This window comes from Gasterosteus aculeatus, chromosome 5 (assembly GCF_964276395.1).
Source record: "Gasterosteus aculeatus chromosome 5, fGasAcu3.hap1.1, whole genome shotgun sequence".
Lineage (NCBI taxonomy): Eukaryota > Metazoa > Chordata > Actinopteri > Perciformes > Gasterosteidae > Gasterosteus > Gasterosteus aculeatus.
The window spans coordinates 2,826,912-2,847,526 of record NC_135692.1 but is presented as its reverse complement, the minus strand read 5'-3'; the positions used below and the strand labels follow the sequence as shown (position 1 = coordinate 2,847,526).

At 46.3% G+C, this 20,615-nt stretch overlaps 2 protein-coding genes across 3 annotated transcripts; one reads left to right on the top strand and one right to left on the bottom strand.

The window, feature by feature from the left end:
• Nucleotides 1–200: 200 nt before the first annotated feature.
• On the top strand, nt 201–13,189 carry mbtd1 (mbt domain containing 1). 2 transcript variants are annotated; one of them, XM_040177439.2, is made up of 17 exons: nt 201–392; nt 1,340–1,544; nt 1,633–1,766; nt 1,854–1,968; nt 2,049–2,131; nt 2,220–2,337; nt 3,093–3,227; nt 3,320–3,408; nt 3,617–3,851; nt 4,038–4,093; nt 4,582–4,686; nt 4,774–4,921; nt 5,262–5,344; nt 5,994–6,228; nt 7,865–7,936; nt 8,424–8,579; nt 8,796–13,189. In XM_040177439.2, the coding sequence occupies exons 1-17, from the start codon at nt 372–374 to the stop codon at nt 8,912–8,914; spliced, it is 2,109 nt and encodes a 702-aa protein (XP_040033373.1). In that variant the 5' UTR covers nt 201–371; the 3' UTR covers nt 8,915–13,189. The 2 variants fall into 2 exon arrangements, with proteins under 2 accessions (XP_040033373.1, XP_040033372.1); XM_040177438.2 differs by having other exon boundaries at nt 8,358–8,579.
• A 589-nt stretch (nt 13,190–13,778) lies between these two features.
• Nucleotides 13,779–17,569, bottom strand: nme2a (NME/NM23 nucleoside diphosphate kinase 2a). Its single transcript, XM_040177060.2, has 5 exons — nt 17,390–17,569; nt 15,741–15,873; nt 14,391–14,492; nt 14,187–14,299; nt 13,779–14,112 (listed from the first exon to the last, which is right to left on the bottom strand). The coding sequence occupies exons 2-5, from the start codon at nt 15,867–15,869 to the stop codon at nt 13,998–14,000; spliced, it is 459 nt and encodes a 152-aa protein (XP_040032994.2). The 5' UTR covers nt 15,870–15,873; nt 17,390–17,569; the 3' UTR covers nt 13,779–13,997.
• Nucleotides 17,570–20,615: the final 3,046 nt, after the last annotated feature.

Here is a 20,615-nt window from a genome sequence, read left to right as displayed (position 1 = left end):
GTATGAATCTTTAGAAACTTGTATAAAACGGATACAATGACATTATTATAAACTACTTTCTCCATGAACATCCCCTCTGTTCATACATGTGTGATCTCTCGTTCTGCCCTCGGCCATTAAAGAGGAGCCTTCATTCATCTCCACTGCTGTGTTTCTCAGTGGGTCGATGACCTCCGTTCCCGATTGACCAATTGCGTGTAAGTGGGTTACGTTCGCGCATGCGCAGATGCATCAAAGTAATTTGTTGATATCCTGCTTGGTAGTATTCATTTAGACTTTGCTATTTCAAAGGCAACATTTGTCCCCAGCGTTGGGGTTTTCTTTGCACTGGGCAGCGCAGTTACCGAGGACGTTATCTATATGAAGGGCTGATGGAAGACACAAGGGATTTGGTAAGTGTTTTCAAAACATTTTACGGCCGCGAGCCTCCGATTTCAGAGGATTTGCTGCTAGCAGGCTAGCGCTACTCCTTTGTTGTTATCTGTTTGGTGGCTAGCTGCTGGGTCTTCTGGTATTAGCAACTTTTCCAAAGAAGGTCTAATATAGCAATAAAGTAACCGTACACTGGTATTAACAACATATGTGTACGTGTATATTTGCTAAGCAATTGAAAACGGTGGTTTGCTTTTGTGGATAGAAGTGGATAAACAGGTTTCCGCTAGCGAACGGCGCTAACGCTAGTTAGCATTAGGAGGTCTTTGCAATAAGGCCGCCGCTAATTTTAGCGAATGTAGCAGCTGGCTTTTCTATTTCGTGCAGCTTAAATTCAGCGTAGCGTGTCTTTCCTGGCTGGTGTGTTGTTTTTTTTATCCTTCAGAATTCTTTCCAAAATGATCTTTGTTATCGCCGCCAGTTCGGATGCGCTGCCCGGAGGAGGAAGTAGACTGGCTGTCAAAATAAACATGTCACAGACTGTTCCGCATCGTTCTACGAGCCCAACGTGTTGCGTTTTCAGATTTCTCCGTGTGATTACAATTAACTTATCACATGTAAACATGTATTTCTCACTGGCTTCCACAGCCGTCTTTCCAGGTCACGTTTCCTCGCAGATGGCATATTTAAGCACACTGTAAAATACTATGAAACCAGCAACCGTCACTAGTAAACACTGGTCCTGCTAATATGTGTTGGCTTCCTTACATTCAGCTCTGTATGATTAACTCTATTTGGGCTTGAGGTGGTTGTTGGGCCTAACAAGACATTTAAAGATGTTGCTTTCACTGGTGATGGATGTTCTCACCCAACAATAAACCACATCAAAATCAAGGTGAATTGTTACAGTTGCTGTCTTGTAATATTCTATTCAGATATCTTTTTTGAAAACTTCTTGGGTTTAAAGGCGGAACGCACCCCACGTTCAGAGCGTAAGCGGAGAGACTCCTTCGGGATGTTTGATGGCTACGACAGCTGCAGCGAGGAGTCCACCAGCAGCTCCAGCTCCGAAGACAGCGAGGACGAGGTGGTGCCGTCCATCCCTGCAAGCCTGCCCATCATCAAGAACAATGGGCAGGTCTACACGTACCCTGACGGCAAGGCTGGAATGGGTCAGTAACACGGAACATGTTGGGGAATATAATTGTATTCTTACACGTTGTCACAGATATACATGTGTCTGTTTTTTCGGTTTCACAGCCACTTGTGAGATGTGCGGGATGGTCGGAGTGCGAGATGCCTTTTACTCAAAAACGAAGCGCTTTTGCAGTGTGTCGTGTTCCCGGAGTTATTCCTCAAATTCCAAAAAAGCCAGCATCTTGGCAAGACTCCAGGTAAGGGCCTGGTCAGTTCTCCCTCAAAAACATCAGATTAAACTAAAGATTGCACTGATATTGATATCTGTTTTGTATTTTTGCAAGGGCAAACCACCAACGAAAAAGGCCAAAGTCTTACAGAAACAGCCTCTCATGGCAAAGTTGGCTGCTTATGCTCAGTACCAAGCAAGTCAGCAGAACCAGCCCAAGTCCAAAGCTGGTATGTTACCAAAAATCAGCAAACAGTGTTGCTCTGTTGAGATATACTCCAGCTTTACACTGTGCCTTGTTGTCCGTCAGTGGTCCCTGCAGAGAGCTTCGACTGGGGTCGGTATATCTGTAGCAATAACACGACCGGAGCTCCAGTCAGCTGTTTCAAGCACGTAAGTGGAAACAGGACTTTGGCAGGTAGCAAAAACCTAATGGCTTGCTTCCCCAACTTAAAAACTCCCTGTTTCCCGTGGGTTCCAGGCCCCTATGGGGACCTGCTGGGGAGACATAGAAGAAGGAGTGAGGATTGAAGTGACCAACTCTGATACCAACCTCTCCACTAAGGTGTACTGGATAGCAGAGATCATCAAGCTAGCTGGTAAGACCACACTTCCTCCCGTAGCTAAAGGACATTTGGTCGAAGAATGATTCCACTTCAAGCGGCTTTGGCCTCGTCACATGTTGTTCTTCTCCCCCCCCCCCCCCCCCCGGTGCTGTGTGGCGTAAAGGAACTGTGTCTTTCGTTTTACACACCACCCACATTGTAACAGTACACAGTCAGTGGGATCCTTCAGAGAACTGGGCCAGAATTTAATTTCATTATTGGTTACTTTATCATTCCTTACATCCCATGCTGTGATCTGACGTAGTCGAACGTTGCCAAAGACTCAGCAAGTGATAAAATGAAGTCCGTTGCAGCTCTACAGGGAAAACATTTTTTAATAAAAGGACCAACTGGTGAAGATTCAGTACCTTTGTCTCAGATGACTGGAGTCTCATTTTCACCGTTGGGTTCCTTCAGGCATCTCGTACGGCGTGGTGGTGCTGGCGAGGGATCGCCTCATGGGCGGAGAAGCTACACAAAAGAATAATATTTTGAATGTACTTATGGCATATAATATTTGATGAGCATGTGATTTTGTGGCTTTTTATATGCAGATTGTGTGAAGCGTTTAATTCTAAGCATTCTCCAGACTTCTCGCCCACATTAACTTAGAAGCTGGGTTTCACCCGCACCGCATGACCATAGAACAGACTAATGATGAACGCCGTGTGGTGGAGAAACCCTGGGTGGAGCTCTTTCTGGCGTTGGAGCGAGCCGTCCAATCCTGTGCGTTCTGTGTGCGTGTGCAGGGTTCAAGGCTCTCCTGCGCTACGAGGGCTTTGACAACGACACCACCAAGGACTTCTGGTGCGATCTCTGCGTCCCCGAAGTGCACCCGGTGGGGTGGTGCGCCTCCAGCGGCAAACCCCTCGTACCTCCAAAAAGTGAGTCCCGTGGCAAACGTGTGCACGGCCCTACGAGGAGGGGGGGGGTTTGGTGGCCGTAGTGACCGTGTGTGTTTGTGATTCTCCCCCAGGCATACAGCATAAGTACTCTAACTGGAAAGCCTTTCTTGTGAAGCGTCTCACTGGAGCTAAAACCCTGCCACCTGACTTTAATGCCAAGGTGAGAAAAGCCTCATTTTGATATGTATCTAAATCACAGCCAGCGGATGAAGAATATATTTGTCATCTAAAGAAAGGGTTTGACAAAAGTGACTCGGCCTGGCTCACTGTTGATTTGTGCCGGCCCTGAAATTCCTAAACAACTTGAAAGCAATGAATCGGTGCCGTCCTTTAGTCCTCTGGTCTCTGCGTGTCTTTTCCCCTCATAGGTACACGAGAACATGCAGTTCCCCTTCAAGAAGCTGATGCGGGTAGAGGTGGTGGACAAGAACTACCTGTGCCGGACACGGGTGGCGCTGGTAGAGCAGGTCATCGGAGGTCGCCTCAGGCTGGTGTACGAGGAGAGCCAGGACGGGTCGGACGATTTCTGGTGCCACATGTACAGCCCCCTCATCCATAATATCGGCTGGTCGCGCAGCATCGGCCACCGCTTCAAAAGATCTGGTGGGTTTGGGAGAATCCAGCAAAGCTGTAAAGGTCCAGTTTGTTTTTAGCAACTTCCCAATACACCGGTGTGCATTCATTTAGAGTTTCCTTGCTCATCCTCAGCTTCAGTTAACGTAAAATGACTCTTAGTTTCAGGTGATTATGCATTAATGAAAGCATTTTGATCTGTCAAATTATTTGCAGATATTACAAAGAAAATTGAAGGTCAAGCTGATGCTCCCGCACCGTTCTTCCAGAAGGTAACGCAAAACCATTTTCAAAATGTGCTGCGATCCCAAAAGCTTTTCAAGAATGATTCATGTAGAACGTGAACCCGCGTTGTTTCATGAGACTAACCAACGCCGGTTTAGTGGTTTTAATTTTGAATGAATAGTTTACATGGACTTGTGAGGTAAAATGAGGGTTTCCTTCCATGGTGTCTTAAACATAAATGTTTTGTATGTTTACGAAATGTAGATCATTTCCCAAATCTCAACCTTAACATTGAAAAGAAACTTTGAAGGTTCTGATTTTATATAAAAACTAGCTGTTCTCTGAAAGATAGTTGGTGAGGTTTTTATCATTTTCATTTCTGATGACGGCATGTTGGCCTGGACTAGTTCGGCCTCTCCTCATCCTTCGCTGAAGAGCTTGATGCATCGATGCGACCGTAGACTCAAATGCCTGATTCGTCCGTATTATCAACGACGAACCAGAATCTGTCTTTCTTCTACTGAACGTGCATCAGGTGAAGGATGTGGACCAGAATGGGGATTGGTTCAAAGATGGGATGAAGCTAGAAGCCATCGACCCTCTCAACCTCTCAGCTATATGTGTAGCCACTGTAAGAAAGGTAAGCGTTTAATGTTGTTATGAAATACTGCAGGTGTGGGGGGGGGGCTTGGACCGGGCTGACTTCAGCCGCTGTGGTTGTCGGTAGGTGTTGGCAGACGGGTACCTCATGATTGGGATCGATGGTTCGGAGGCAGTGGATGGATCAGACTGGTTCTGCTACCACGGCACGTCGCCCTCCATCTACCCTGTCGGCTTCTGTGAAATCAACGAGATAGAACTCACGCCCCCTCGAGGTACCGTGAGTTTCTCTGAGCCTCGCACCATGAATGTAAATATGCATTTGATCCCATTGAGCAGACGACATGGGTGTGGAAGATTTCAAATGCTTAAATAAAAAAAGAAAGAAAGAAGAGAAGAGTTTTTTCATCATTAATATTTGAAACTCTTATTCTCCAATGTTCTTCTGCGCCTCCTGATGGTGAAAATGAAGTACATTTTTATTTAGGTACTTCAAATCTTCCATACTGTACCACATTTGAATTCCATGTCTCGTTAGGTGAAGTTGAGCTTGATAAGATCTTCTTGCATTTGATTTCATAATGTTCTGGTCTCATCACTGACTCTGTTCCCCAGGGTACACTAAACTGCCATTTAAATGGTTTGACTACCTCAGAGAAACAGGTTCAATAGCTGCTCCTGTCAAGCTCTTTAACAAGGTAGGCTGGTTTCTCCACTGTGTTTGTGTTGAGATCTTGTCATTCAGTTTGTCCTCCTGGTGTCATTGTTCTGGTTACTAGAAAAACAAAGCAGCAGGTAAACGGAGCACTGATGTGTCACAGAAAGCAACTCAATGACCTACTAGCAGTTTGAGGTTCATCTCCTGAGGTATCATATTCATAGAGGTATCTGTCTATTGGCCATTTGATGAATTTATTGCTGGTCGATGTTTTTATTCGTGGGTGTTTTATCGCTCTTGGCTTTTTGGACAAACCGCATGCAGCCACGTCTCAGGGTTTGTAATCCTCTGTTGGATTGATTAAGTGCATACCTTGTTGAGCATCTACTGTGGATCCAGTTTTGAGTCTCTGTGATCTGATTTTTAAGTAAATTGAATCTATTTAAGAAAACCGATTTAAAAATATGAATAGTTGATTTCAGTGCAAATGAATAATATACTACTCTGGTAATCTTTTATGGGGGACGTATGCTAGCTTTTCTCTTCCTGAAAGCTGAAAACCTCCTTCTCCTATTATTTGTGGCTCTTGGGGTTTACCGGTGCTTCTCCACTATTTGCAGGAACATCTACTCACCAGCAGCTTCCAGCTCACTGACGTTTGTGCTTCAATCTCTTTGTACATCTCCAAGGAGGTTCCCAATCACGGTTTCCGTCAAGGCATGAAGCTGGAGGCCGTTGATCTGATGGAGCCGCGGCTGGTGTGTGTTGCCACGGTGACGAGGATTGTGCACCGGCTACTGAGGATCCACTTTGACGGCTGGGAGGACGAATATGACCAATGGGTGGACTGCGAGTCCCCTGACCTCTACCCTGTGGGCTGGTGCCAGCTCACGGGCTACCAGCTACAACCCCCGGCCTCACAGAGTAAGAAGGGGACACATTGGGACCGCACACAGGCCTCTGACCACACGATACCTAATAGTTTAACTTAGTGATGACGTGACTGTTGTGCGGGTTTTCAACAGATCTGAAGTGTTCTAGTTGTTTTTTCTGCTGTCACTGCTGTTTCAACATGGCGGTCGGGACTGAGATCTGTCTCATTAACGGCACCAGAACAGTTAACAAAAGGCTTATACAGTATAAAATGCATGTCATTTGCTCTTGTTTCTTATAGCTACACAAAAAAATATTTTTTTTATTTGATATGTACAAGAAATATAAGCATCATTAGTCTGCTAGCCTGGGGCTAAAGTTAGTCTGCTAGCCCGTGCTAATGCTAGTCTGCTAGCCCATGCTAACGTTAGTCTTGCTAGCCCGTGCCAACACTGGTCTGCTCGCCTGGGGCTAAAGTTAGTCTTGCTAGCCTGTGCTAACACTGGTCTGCTAGCCTGGGGCTAAAGTTAGTTTGCTAGCCCGTGCTAACACTGGTCTGCTAGCCTGGGGCTAAAGTTAGTCTTGCTAGCCCGTTCTAACACTGGTCTGCTAGCCTGGGGCTAAAGTTAGTTTGCTAGCCGTTGCTAACACTGGTCTGCCAGCCTGCGGCTAAAGTTAGTCTTGCTAGCCTGTGCTAATGCTGGTCTGCTAGCCTGGGGCTAAAGATAGTCTGCTAGCCCGTGCTAGCACTGGTCTGCTAGCCTGGGGCTAAAGTTAGTCTGCTAGCCTGTGCTAGCACTGGTCTGCTAGCCTGGGGCTAAAGTTGGTCTGCTAGCCTGGGGCTAAAGTTGGTCTGCTAGCCTGGGGCTAAAGTTGGTCTGCTAGCCTGGGGCTAAAGTTGGTCTGCTAGCCTGGGGCTAAAGTTGCTCTGCTAGCCCGGGGCTAAAGTTAGTCTGCTAGCCCGGGGCTAAAGTTAGTCTGCTAGCCTGGGGCTAAAGTTAGTCTGCTAGCCTGGGGCTAAAGTTAGTCTGCTAGCCTGGGTTTTGTCATTGTGTAACTGGTCAAACTGTATCACTGGAGGTGTTTTTTCTTTCTGTCTTTGACTGAGATTCTCCAAAGGATTCCCATCAGCTTTACAGCTGGGTGCTTTTTCTGACATGCTGGAATAGATCTGTGGCGTAAATAAGACCTGCTGTTTGTTTGCAGTTAAAAAAATGTTACATTTTAACAGATGGTGAAGGCCGGCAATGTTCCACTTTCTATTTCTGAGGCAGTTTTGGGTTTGTGGAATGACCCTTTTAATATAACGTGGGTGGGAAGATGAAAACCCGCTTATTGAGTAGTCTGCTTTGGTTGAACTCTAATGCTACATGTTATCATTTTGTCATCTTTTCCTTTCATATACGTTTTATTTGTACGTATGTTTTGGGGGTTTTCTGCATGAATGCCTCGTCTCCCACTTCAGCTGGAGGTGTGTGTGGAAAGTGTGTTCATTGTGGACTTCACTGTTCATTGTTGTGTCAGATATCTGCCGTCCTTGGTATCAGCACTGGTACTGATCCTGCATATGGCACCGTGGGTTGTGCTGGAGTTCCTATAATCTACATTGCTACACATTTGCATTCCTGGTCTGTGTCTCAAATGGCCCGTAGTTTACTGTCTGGTGGTGTGTTATTTTTTTTTTCAGGTAACAGAGAAATGCCTCAATCTGTACCCAAGCAGAAGAAAAAGGCCCAGCAGTACAAAGGCCAAAAGAAAAGTGAGTGCGCCTGGTGCTGTGGGTTTATTTCCACCTTCATTCTTCCCTCTACCTCCTTAATACAATCACAGGTCTATGGCCCACATCACAGATGTGGATCAGTGACATCCCCCCCAACACCACAACAGGGAGAACAAAGAGTAAACCTTCTTCAGGCCGAAACTCACCTGTGTCTGTTCATTCATTTTTACATATATATGTATTCGGATCACAGAAGCTAATTTAAACTGATACAATGTATTTAGCTTAACACATTAATTGGTTTCTTTAGGGGTTTGCAAACCTGATTTCGGGACGGCCGTGTTTCACTTATTTGTTTTATCTCTTCCACTCATTGTGTATGTGTGTAGCTGTGTGAGAGTGTTCAGAAAACTGCTGTGAACTAAAGCGGTGCTTTCCGGTTTGTGTTGCACTCTGGTAGATTTGAGCCCCCGTGTGTGTCATAAGACCCCCGCTAGCTTACCCGAGTGTGGCTTGATGTTTTTAGAGAGGAAGCTTCCGGTTGGTCGGCGGCCCTTCAGTCAGGCAGGCAGGAGGAGGAGCAGCTTCTCCGGGGACGAGGAGCAGAGTCCACCCCCTTACCCCGCCCAGGGGCCCTCCCGGCCCCGGCCCCGCACCCACCTCCACCAAACCCACAAATCAGGTGAGGTTGACGCGAGCGAGGAGCCGGAGGGCGTCGCGTGCAGTGTTGGTACCCTGTAATCCACGTTTGCTCATTTCCATCTTCACTGTGAAGCAGTTTGTCCAGCTCCATCTAGTGTAAACCGGTTAACACTCCGCTAGAAACACTCAAAGTTATTTCAAAGTGCTTGAACACGGCCGGCTCATCTTCTCCCCCCCCCCTCCCCCCCTCTCCCAGACTCCCTTCTGCGGATGAAGGAGGAATCGGCCGAAGTGGACGAGTTCACCTTCTCGCAGGGCACCTCGGACCAGGAGAGCAACGGCTCGGGCAGCTACTACATCAAACAGGAGCCCTGATGTCGGGACGGAGCGGGACAAAAAGACCGTACCCTATCGCCCCCTCTTCCCCTCCCCCGAGGGAGAATAAATCCTACCCCTGCAAGGACCAGGAAGACGGAGTCAAACTAGCTCAGAATCACAGTCAGACCTTCTTTGGAGCACAGTTCTGAGGATGACGTTATTCCACGAGAATAGGGGGGGGGGGGGGGGGTCAAACCTCTGCAAAAAAAACAAATGTCTCGAAGGGCTCACCCCTCTCTGTAAACCTTGTAGCTGTGCACGTAACCCGGGTCACACGTGTTTGGGCATTCGCTCTCATCACACTCCTGGGATGATGCAACGTGGTTCTCCCCCGTCCCAGGCAGCCAATCACACGCGAGCTATTAGGATGGAGGGAGAACGACGTCCTCTCTCTCCGGACGCATGGGAGCCCTGCCGGTCGCCACCAGCCCCCCCACCCACCCACCACCGCAACGTAGGCGGCGCACAGAGACCTGTAGAAACTGTGAGGAACCGTTTATTGAGCCAGGTCTTTTGCTTCCTTGTTGTTTTTTGTTGTGTTGTTGTTCTCAGTACAGCCACTGAGCAGAGAGGAACACAGCCGAGGAGAGACGTTATTTTCTTCTGAACAATATTGCTAGCTGGACTTCTACTTTGTTAATAGTACTTGAAATTTTGTTTTTCTCTTTTGTATTGATTTGAGTTGTGTTTGTCTTAACGTACTTATTTTGCATTTTCTGTTTGTCTAGTGGCTGTGTGGGAAACTTGATGTGCATTGTTTTCATACGGTGATTATATTCATACAGTATGTGGAGAGCTATTGAAATAGAAATCAGAGTATAGAGATAAAGGATTGTGATGGGAAGAGCGATCTCAGTGCAGCACTGCTCAGCATTACTGATACTGGTCTTATTTTTGGAAATGGGATTTCGTTTCCTTCGATCTTTACGCGACGATTTCCACAACTACAATCATTTCCGATCTTCGTTACAGAACAAAAGAAATCCCATTAAAGTTTAGCTGTATTGCTCTTATTGTGAGAGTTTCTCAGACAGCAACACAAATGCCCTGAGTGTATTTGAATGCACACCAGCAGTAGATTCCTGTGGATGGCGTGCACAGTGCACAGTCTTGGGGGTCTTTGAAGGCATCACGTGGGGTTTTCGTAGGGACCTGTCGCAGTACCACTACTCCCACCTCCAGCTTCAGCCGTGCTAAAGAGCCCCGAGGCGGTTGAGCTCATATTCTGTAATGTGGAACTGAAATGACGACGCTGTGGAGATGGAAAGCTGTCGCTTCAGGAGCAGCTGATGAGGAGCGTGAGCGTAACGTGTGGCTGCAGGGTCTGTAGTACAAGAGAAACCTTACTGGTACGACGGGGCTCACGCTGACATGTTGCGCACCCCAGCATGGGGAGAGACTGTGCGCGTGTCACTGGCATGGGGTCAAAGGTCGCTTGGTGACGGGCTGGGGGGGCACATCGCTCGGGGTCTGTTGGATTCCCCCCCCCCACACACACACACACACACACACGGAGTCTGGACCGTTATTCTCAATAGCTCCACTTTCAAAAACTATAGTGGAAAAAGTAACATTAAATTCATATTGCTACTTCTGTCTAATTATGTCAATTACGAATTCCCTCCGTCTAAATTGAGTTAACGTCCCCCATAGTGCCTTTCTCTACAGGAGCTCTATATGTGATGATAATTATTGTATTTGCCCTCTAATGATATTTACAGTTGAGTGAGATCAAAATGACTCATTTCTTCCCCGTGTTGGTTGTTGTGCAGAGAAACAGTCCAGACTCCTGGAAATAAGACAAAGGAATATTTGAATGGGGTAATATGCAAAGCTTTAGGTGTTTTTGTTGTTTTGATCGCTCGGGTCGTCCTCATGTCAGAGCCATATGTATGCAAGCTAGCTTATGATTCACCTGAGCCACACAATGAGAGGGTTGCTATTAATACTGAAACACGAACAATGCACTGCTTTTCTCTGAGGGCAGCACTCGCGTAACACGACAGGATCTCACCGCCACACAAACACAGATTCTATATATAAATATGTATTCTCCAGACTACGATGGTATCGACTTTCAAACCCTGATATGTCCAAAACCCATTGCTCGTCCGTGGAGAGCTCGAACTGTTTACTACCTCCTGATGCTCAAACTACAGCGTGAAATAGACTCTGGCCGCGTGTTAGCGTATGCAAATGAGAGCGATTTACCCAGAGAAGTGATCTGCTTGAAGACTACACACCAAACATTGCAGAATGGTATCACAGCAGTCTTCTAATTTGAATGATATGCAATAAGAACAGATCCCATATTGTTCTGCTATGTTCCATAAATCTTAGAGCGCCCGCAAACGTCATGATTACTACATGAATATAATTAACAGATGATTTAACAAGATTATATTGTATAACTGTGACTTTTGTGACGCTGTACGGCTGAAGGCCGCATGCAAACGCAGACCGTACCCATCCTTTCTCTTTCTACCAGTAAGGTTCATGATTAGATTCTCAGGAAGTTTGTGTTCCGTTTGTCTTTTCCCTTTTGTTTGGTGTTTGTGGTCGGAATCGGCTGGCTCGCCGCGTTGGACACGCAACCGCTCTGTCGCAGAGCGCCTCCAATGTAAACGCCACTGGTTCCGCGGCAGCGGCTTGAAATGAGGCCCCGGCTGAATTCGGAATCCGAGAATCCGAGAATTGTCATGCTGAGGCGTTCGGTGGCGTTTAGATTCCAGGCGTTGTGCGTCTTTGGACGTTGTAATGATTCAGTGATCCTCATTTGCTTCCACGCTGTTCCAACAACGAGGGCTCGTCCCACGAGCTTTTCAATCCGTCTTCATGTTAAATTTGACTTTTGATTCGTCGCCGGGACGTGAGATGTGTTTCTCTTCCAGTTTCCTTTTGGGCACAAAGCTTCTCAGACCAAACCAGCAATAAAAGACAAAGTCAATCATTTGGAGCAGATCTGGTTTCACCGTTAAGATCTGTCACCTCTGAAGCATTAAAGTACGTTGTGACCCAACATCTTAGTACATAAAAAGGAAATAAAAGACTGTTGTATTGACTAGTTGCTGCTACCTTCCTCTAGATTAATCCTAAATACTTAAACGCACAATCAACACTGTTTTGGGTCTTCTGCTTCTCGCTCCTTGTAGATATGAAATGCTTTCTTGTTTTACCTGGAGGCCCCGGGCTGAAGGGAGGAGGAGGCCGGTGGCGCTCCCTCTGTGTGTAGCGGTGCCGTGTGTGGGTGGAGGTGGAGGCGGAGGCGGCGGCGCTCCTCTCTGCATGTAGAACAGAGCGCGTTGTGCTGATGTCGTGCTGAGCTCGTTTCTTCGTTCTTTCGTTGTAAGCGTCTGTGTTTCTTTCCCTTTTCTCCCGCTGTGATCAGTAAATGTATGGTTGCCCATATCTGCCAAGAAAAGAAAAGTAAAAGTGGGCCGGGATCCAATCCAGATTAAAAGTAAAGTTATATTGATTCAATATTTTTGTCTGACTCAGGAAAAATTATAAAAAATGCGTCCGTTGAAATAAAAAGTGTGACTTTTTAATTTTTTACTTCTCATAATTTTGGCTCAGTGAATCAATTTTGATGTATTTAATAATAATCAATCAATAATGAAATATGAATAATCTATAATTGTGTCCAAATCCAAATCTCTTTCTGGCAGCACTGGGCTTCCATAGCAGGACGTCGTGTGGTTGATGGTTATTGCTCAACTGGTTCTGCCAAATGTGGGCGGAGCTGGATGTCTTTGTTTTGTTTTTCTTGGATACTAACACGGGTCTTTTGTATGTGATCCCCCCCCCCATCCATTATATTGAACCATTATATTGTGGTGCTATATATATATATATATATTTGATAAAAATGACTTAATGTATTGGGATTACTATTGTCTGAAAATAATTGTGAGTTGAGAGGGTTATTGTGAAAAATCTATTTTTGGATACAAATAAAAAAAAAAATGTTAATTATAAATCTATTGATATTAACACCAACCGCTGAGGTACATTATTAGATTACAATTTAAAGTTTGTACATCTTTTTGATAGTGTATACCATTTTCCTTTCATATGGTAAATTTGTGCTGTGACCGGGCTTTGATAGACTTTGTAAATAAAGCCAAATGTTTGGATCATAATATTGGTTGTGATGGATGGCTTCTTTGTTTACAAGCATTGCAAACTGTTTCCGCATGGCTGTGAAAGTTTATCTGGTGATTTTTGTAAGATCTGACTTTTACACTGAATAAAAAGGCTTATGACTACAAACACTTCCAGCTCTCGGAATCTGACATGAAGACTTTTGTCCTCACGCTGAACTCGTCCCAGAGTCGTATAATTGATATCTATAGTTTCCTGCTCTGCAGTGACAATCCTCCCTCGAACAGTTTAAAAAAAAACCTGGCAGAGTGAGCCATAAATTATGTATTGCATGTTGAAAGTTTAGTGCTGTATATTCACAACAAATAGATGAACTAAATATCGCATGTAGAATCTTAATAAATTGCAAAGTGAAAGTCGTGCCATGTTGAAAATACACCTTTTGTAGTTTGTTACCTTAACTCCTGTCATTCAGTTACAGAATATCTTGAATAGAAAAGTGTAGAATTTAAAGTGATGCTACTTGCAGGTAACACCAATAGAACGTTGGCGTAGCAACGCTAAGTGCTTACATTGTAGAATCACATTTTCCTGAGGTAGTAAGTAAAAACATGGTCCTATCTTGGAATAAGACGTTGTCCTCAGTAAATGTACCACGCCAGCTAGAGGTCAGGCCTCCCATACAGCGATCCGATTAACGCTTTCCTTTAGACAGCAGGTCCAAACTGCATCATTAGTGATGACCAATGAAGAGACGTTTGTATCGTGTGGATTTTATTGGAAAGATCACCGTTTGACAAAAATGACAGCCATAATCTGTACATTTTAAGGAATGTTTCTAAAAAAAGGAATAGAGCTGAGGAATGACTTCAGACACCCGATCCAAGTACAGTATGACGACGGTCACGAGCAGTAACTGAGGCAAGAGTTGGCTGGTCTGGGACCAGTGCGAGGACGCCTGCAGCACTCGGAGGGTTCAGTACAGCCAGCTGAAGGCACAGCTGGTGTAGGAGACCAGCTGGTCGTCTTTGAACCACAGGGAGATCTCCTTGTTGGCGCTCTCCACGGAGTCACTGCCGTGGATGATGTTCCTGGGGACGATCAAGACAAGGTCAGCGAGTGCCAGCGTGGTTCAGAGGAACAGACGCTCCGCTGAAGCACTCACTTGCTGACGTCGATGCAGAAGTCTCCCCTGATGGTTCCGGGCTTGGAGTCGGCGGGGTTGGTCTCACCCAGCATCACTCTGCCGGTCTTCACCGCACCTTTGCCCTCCCATACCTGGAACACAGCAGGGGGGCATGAAGCCGGGCGCTAAGCAGCAGCCACGGTTGTCCCTGCGGACAACCACTCATGGGCTGTGTGTTCTTACCATGGCAACCACTGGACCGGAGGTCATGTACTTCATGAGGGTGGGGAAGAAGGGCCGGTCCTTCAGGTCGATGTAGTGCTGCATCAGCAGGTCCTCAGAGGCCTGCAGCCAGAGACAAATTAAGCTGATTAGCCATCAGACATGTAAAACCAATCTACGGGGAATCCGGGTTATTGGTCCTCTGCCTTCAGCAAAAAGGCTTCTGAGGGGAATAAAGAGGGTCAAATGTTGCACCGTGCCTGCAGGCTTGGTCGAGTGTTCTCATGTGCTGCAACTTTCACTACTGCAGTCTAGAATAGAACGTGCCAGAGGTTTTGCGGCGTTGGGGAGACTCGTGAACAAGCCGTCCTGCTGGAGAATCTCAGGCCCCGACTGACAGCAGAGCAGCAAGAACTAGAAGAACCTGGAGGCTTGAACCTGATAAGTGGTTTGCATTTAGAGGTGCCTGTATTCGGTCAAAGGGGCCCACTGTCTCGTCCCTACTGAGGTGGACACTTTGTGACCTTCAGTAGGGGTCAGATCGGAGTTTGGGGGAAAAGCCTCTTTATCCAATCAGTGTGCTGCAGCTACGCTGATCCATCCATGTCTTACACAAGGAAGCAGTGCACCTCATAACGGCTTGCTGACTTCAACTGTACAGCAGAAACCAACAAGTACTACTACAAGTACTACATCCCATTTGTTCACAGCTGGCAAAACAAACCTCAAGTCACATGGTGGTCAAGTCTGTTCAGCGTCACGGCTCCGGTTACTCAAGGCCAATAACCAGAAACACGCCGAGGCGATTCCCAAGGCGTGACACTGGGACAGACATGCTGGGACATCAGGACACGTCTACCAATGTGCAGGTGAAATAATTTGTGGTCCAATATTACCAACTCCAACGCACAGGGACTTGAACCCCGCAGAGCGGCTCAGGGTACGAAGAGACAGACGTGCAGCACGAGAATGACCACAGAACACAAAAAAATACAATGTCCTTCTATCCTCAGGGGACCCTGACCGAAGATACGACGATGTTCTGATGGCTGCTACGCCTTCGAAACGTCAGCAAGAGGACAATTAAACAGCTTGCATTGATTGAGCTCCATTCCTGCACCACATCAGGAATAAAAACTGAGCAGCTTGACCCCAGTATGGGGTGAAAGTAGCATCCCACTCAGCCTCAGATCAGATGTTAGCGGATCAGGAGTCTTTAGCTCAGTGCTTATCTACGCCAGTCAGGAATAGACCAGCAGGCTTATCCGCTCACCGGATGTTCTTAACTGCCCCACTGGACCTGTGAACGTTAGCAGCTGCGCTCAGGACGGCAACCGAGGCGAGCGCAAAGAAAACACGCCGCATACTTACATGGACCATCCTCATGCCCACGAGTTTGAAGCCTTTAGTCTCAAACCTCTTGATGACCTCTCCAATGATGCCCCTCTGCACGCCATCGGGCTTGATGGCAATGAACGTGCGTTCCTTCATCTCAGCCATGATACTGAAACAAAGCAGAAAAGGTAAAAGTTCAAAGGGAGGGAACGAAGCGCAACGAGCAGGAGGAACGAACCCTCAGCGCCACTCACGCCTCCGCGGTGCCTTTGGTACAGCGAGGTGTGGGGCCGGCTGCTGAGGGCACCGACCCCATTGCACAGCGAGCGAGCGCATAGACTAGCAGGGCGCCGCCAGCTCAGTTCGATCACCTCATCTGAAGCCGTGACTTTGACGCCAAGCCCCGCCCACCCAGTTATCCCTTCACTGCCAGCTCCTCCAATCAGTGTGAATGAAGCAGCGCTTCTAGATGGAGTCATTTTAGACCAATATGTCCAGGAGGAGCCACCGGCAGTCAGGACTCCAGAGACACTGAAAGGAATTTTAATTTGATATGCTAAAAAAAAAAAAAGTCATTAATCTTTAATGCTTCACCAGCAACTTTTACAGGTGCTTTGCGTCAACAGAAGACAGATTGAATCAGACTTCACATTTGATGACCATAATCTTCAGACTTAGGACAAAAAGTTGACACATGTCATTAAACATAACCGACGGGGAAAACTGACAGTGCACCAATCAAAGAGGAACTACATTGAAGTTGGTAGTACGATTACACAGCTCATCCCTTCACATTGGTCTCAGGCCGCTTTCATGGATGAACAGCATGAAACACGCGTGCTGCAGAGAAACAAACCGGCTCTACGGCCAATTGTGTCCAACTAACGAGGCGGGAGAGATTCCTCCCACCAACCTTCAAGTCTGAATGGAAACGTGCACAGTTCTTGGATTAGCTTGCATTAGCATAGCAAGTTCACACCGTGCAGTGTGTGTAAGCTTCAGTTATAAAAGTATTCATTAAACGTGTCATTTTAGCTAGTTAGTCAAATTACTAGTCATACTGCAAAGAAACATGTATATAAAAACATTCGATAGTATTAACCAGAGAAATCTCATTTAAAATAAAGTAAAGCACTCGGCCGCCATCGGGCCCGCGGCACGAAGCCTCGCGTTCTGCAGACTGAGCCGATGAGCCGCTCGAGCACTGCGGCAGGTAGACGTTCATATTCGGGTTAGACTGCGGATTCAGCACTATTCCACCGGGCGACACGCGCCGTGTCCCGCGTCGCTGACGCGTCATTACGGACTCACCGCAGAATGCGGCACGTGCGGCCGCGCGCAGGTGCCAGCGACGGGCCTCCACGGCGCCTCGCGGCCTTTTGTTCCGCTATGCGACGGACACCATCTATTCAAAAAGCTCCTCCAACACCGCGCCAGACACATAACGTCCATTACCGGAGGCCTTGCTTACCAACGTCACGTTAGTTACTCCTTTAAGAACTAGTGACGCGCTGCAGACGTTAACGCCTTTAAACCACGTTCACTCGCGACAAGACCGGCTGAAAAAAAAATGTTGATTAAACAAGCGATTAAAGCTGGCGTGAAAGAGATGCGTGTTACCGGGAGGCGGGGAGCCGTCTATATGTCACAGAAGTCGCACATACGAGCAAAAACGCTCACATTACCTTAACAAAGGCGCTCACGTTGCGTTTACGGGGAAGCGGCACCGGTTGACGTGGAGGCAGAAGACCGGAAGAGCGCGAGCAGCTGCCTTTTATAGCGAAGGCGGAGACTGGCGCGCGACGGCAAGTCGTTGGAGCCAAAATAAGAACAGTTTGCGAAGCAGTTCCTGGAAGAACTGCGCTTCAGTCAGAGTGAAAGACGGAGATTAATGGACCGGTCGAGTTTGAAAAAAAAAAATTTCTACAGCGAAAATAATTACACTTTCATGAAAGCAGAGCCAGTTACACTCAAAAGCACCACTATAACTAATAATAACCTAAACATGGTATTATAACCCAATAATAATAACCTGATAATAGGCTAAACTTTTACAGAAAACTCAGATCATCCTAATCATAGTATTTCCAAAAGTTAGTTGAAAAAAAAGATACAATTTGAATATTTGTATGCATGCTAATAACCTTCCAATGTTATAAAATCACAATCGTTACTTGAGTTTATCAAACTTTCATATGTTACAGCAACTTGGAACAACCTGGAAATCGAGCCACAGCTTAAGATTGATAGAGAAAAATCTCCAGGTGGCAGGACCCCCTGTGACATGTCATTTAGGTGCAAACGTATTGTCTTAAAACATGCAAAAGTAGACAAACATGCCTTTATGTCTACCTGGCGAGAATAAAGGCCCCGGCCCTGCGGACAGACATCAAAGAGGGACCTTGCGTCCCCTGTGTCTTGACAAAAAAGTGTCGCCTCACACCAGAAAGACAACGGTTTACTTGCACTTGTGTGCATGCACAAGATGAAATAACTCTGCCAGCAGGTGGTGGTAGTCGTATTATCACCAATGCAAGAGCGCCTAAGGTTTTACTGTGACACACACACACACACACACACACACACACACACACACACACACACACACACACACACACACACACACACACACAGGGGGAGAGGGACTCCCATTCTCCCATACTATATCATAACTTTGCATATAGCCATTTTCCGCTATTTTCATGGTAAATATTCAGTTGATCACCTTTAGGAAGCCATTCATTGCCACATATGTTAACCTGCCCACTGAATTTTCGCCTAAGCTTCATTTAAACACGCTCAAATGGCCAATAAGACGCCCACAGTAGCCAACCAGTGCATGACGGCGAAGGACCCACTGCAAAATCTTGGCCATGCCCAGACAAAACATCTCACCATGTATATGTACATAATAAGACGTCACCCATTGCTTTGTCAAAGCCTCAAGCTTTACAATTTTGCCATCGCTTTGAATTATTTTCCACAACCAATGAAAGAAAGTTACCAAATTTGGAATGTTAAATGCGGCTCTGGTGGCATTAGTGACCTGTCAATCACAAGGTAGCCCAGCTCTAAAATATACTCTGCTTTATGCTCTAAATGGACCATGATGTACTAAATGAACATCATGCCGTGCTGAAACTAGAGATTGAGACCGTAAACTTGTTTACAATGTTGAGTAAAGAAAAAGATCGAGAGAAGTGGACTCGTCTTCTCACAGACTTCTATACAACCACGTTTCTTCTTTCCCCCTGCGCCACCCAACCAACCGTTTAAAAAGGGTTTTTTTAATTTAATAAATCCCAATGTTTTTAACGAGAATATAGTAATTAAGTAGGAAACTGTATTGTTAGTAACTAAACTGGAAATGAGTAGTGGAGACAGATGGTAAACGAGGGCTATTGCTGCTGGGAGCTTTCACGGTCTCACTGAGAGACAATTGCCTCTTCTATCATGCAAGTAATGTCTTGGGGGTTTTGAGCACATATGAAATCTGCAGGCTTACAGCCTATAAAAGTCAGCTTTAGGGGGACTTAAATAAGATTAGGGATCAGCAGCTCATGGCTTTTACGGTATGAGCTACAGACGAGTCATAAAGTCACTGGCCACTGCATGACATTAACGGCCCAACCTTAATGCAACCTGTGATATACTGTATAGAGGAACTGCATCTTCTGCTTAGAGCAATATAGTGCCCCCCCCCCCCCCCCCGGCCCACTTCCACCAATTGAGGTCAAGCCCGTCTTCTTAGCACTGAGAAAATATAATGCATGTGTCAAAAAACGAAAATCTCCCTCTGATTTTGGAATATTATATAAGACACATTCAGTCTTTGCTGTGAGAGAGCGGCAGAGACACTTCTGGGATTAACACTTATTTTTGGCCTTCATGTGACACCACTTTGGTTTCTATGGAACTCCTATGAAATACTCACACACACAGAACAATGTTTATTTAGACCTTTGAAGACATTACATGCACTTCACTTAACCATAAACACTGACCTAAACATCAATTTTGCGCCACGTACATTAACAGGGTATTGCAAAAGACTCATATTTCATATTTGCCCCAAAAAAAGAAAAAAAAATCACATACGTGTCAAAATATCCTGTTCCTTCTCCGTACTATTTATTTGCCCTTTTCTCGGTATCTTTCTTTTCGTATCCCCTCTCCTCTCCTCCACTTCCTTCCTCGCCTCTTGCACCTGCGGATGCTATTAGCAAACAAATATAAAGTTAATCCAGTGGCCTAATCTCTTGCGTTCCACGCCCAGTCCTATTTTCTACCGGTGTTTGAGGCCAGGATTAAACAATCTTTTTTTACTTTCTCTATCGCAGCATTTTTCAGGAGAACATACCTACGGCTAAGTGCTGTTCACACCATTCCATAAAGCGTGTGTGTGTGTGTGTGTGTGTGTGTGTGTGTGTGTGTGTGTGTGTTACTACGAAGGCCTCCAGGGGCTCCAAGGCACTGTGAGGATGCAGACACCAGGAACAGTGGTGCAGGATGCTGCTTGTGCCGTAATGGAGAGTTATACAGTCATTTTTGGGGATTTTAGAGGCAAGAGTGTGAAGCTGTTGGGGCGGAATTGGTTCGGGATGCAAAAAGGTTAAGGGAATTTCCTCAATGGCAAGAAAAGGGTCGGTTTATTGCCTCAAATTGCTCATGCAGGTTGGAAATGAGTGATTTCACAATGTTGTGCAGGAGGTTCCTAGTGGCAGGCGGCCAAATGCTGCTTTAAACCCCCTTCTCTGCAATCTGAAGATGGGTTTGCGCACAAGCCTGTGCACACCTGCCGGTGCCTAAACGCCCACACACCCCCCCCCCACACACACACACACACACCCACATCGGCCGTATTCACCGCTCCCTGGACGAGTTCACTGATGGGGACGGAAGGAAAATGTC

Coding starts and splice junctions, on each gene's coding strand:
- mbtd1 (XM_040177438.2), top strand. CDS start 372: ATGGAAGACACAAGGGATTTG. Junction 4,687..4,773: donor GTGTAGCCACTGTAAGAAAG/GTAAGCGTTTAA, acceptor GGTTGTCGGTAG/GTGTTGGCAGACGGGTACCT. Junction 5,345..5,993: donor CTGTCAAGCTCTTTAACAAG/GTAGGCTGGTTT, acceptor TACATCTCCAAG/GAGGTTCCCAATCACGGTTT.
- nme2a (XM_040177060.2), bottom strand. CDS start 15,869: ATGGCTGAGATGAAGGAACGCACGTTCATTGCCATCAAGCCCGATGGC. Junction 14,300..14,390: donor CCGGTCCAGTGGTTGCCATG/GTAAGAACACAC, acceptor GCTGTGTTCCAG/GTATGGGAGGGCAAAGGTGC. Junction 14,113..14,186: donor TTCTGCATCGACGTCAGCAA/GTGAGTGCTTCA, acceptor GATCGTCCCCAG/GAACATCATCCACGGCAGTG.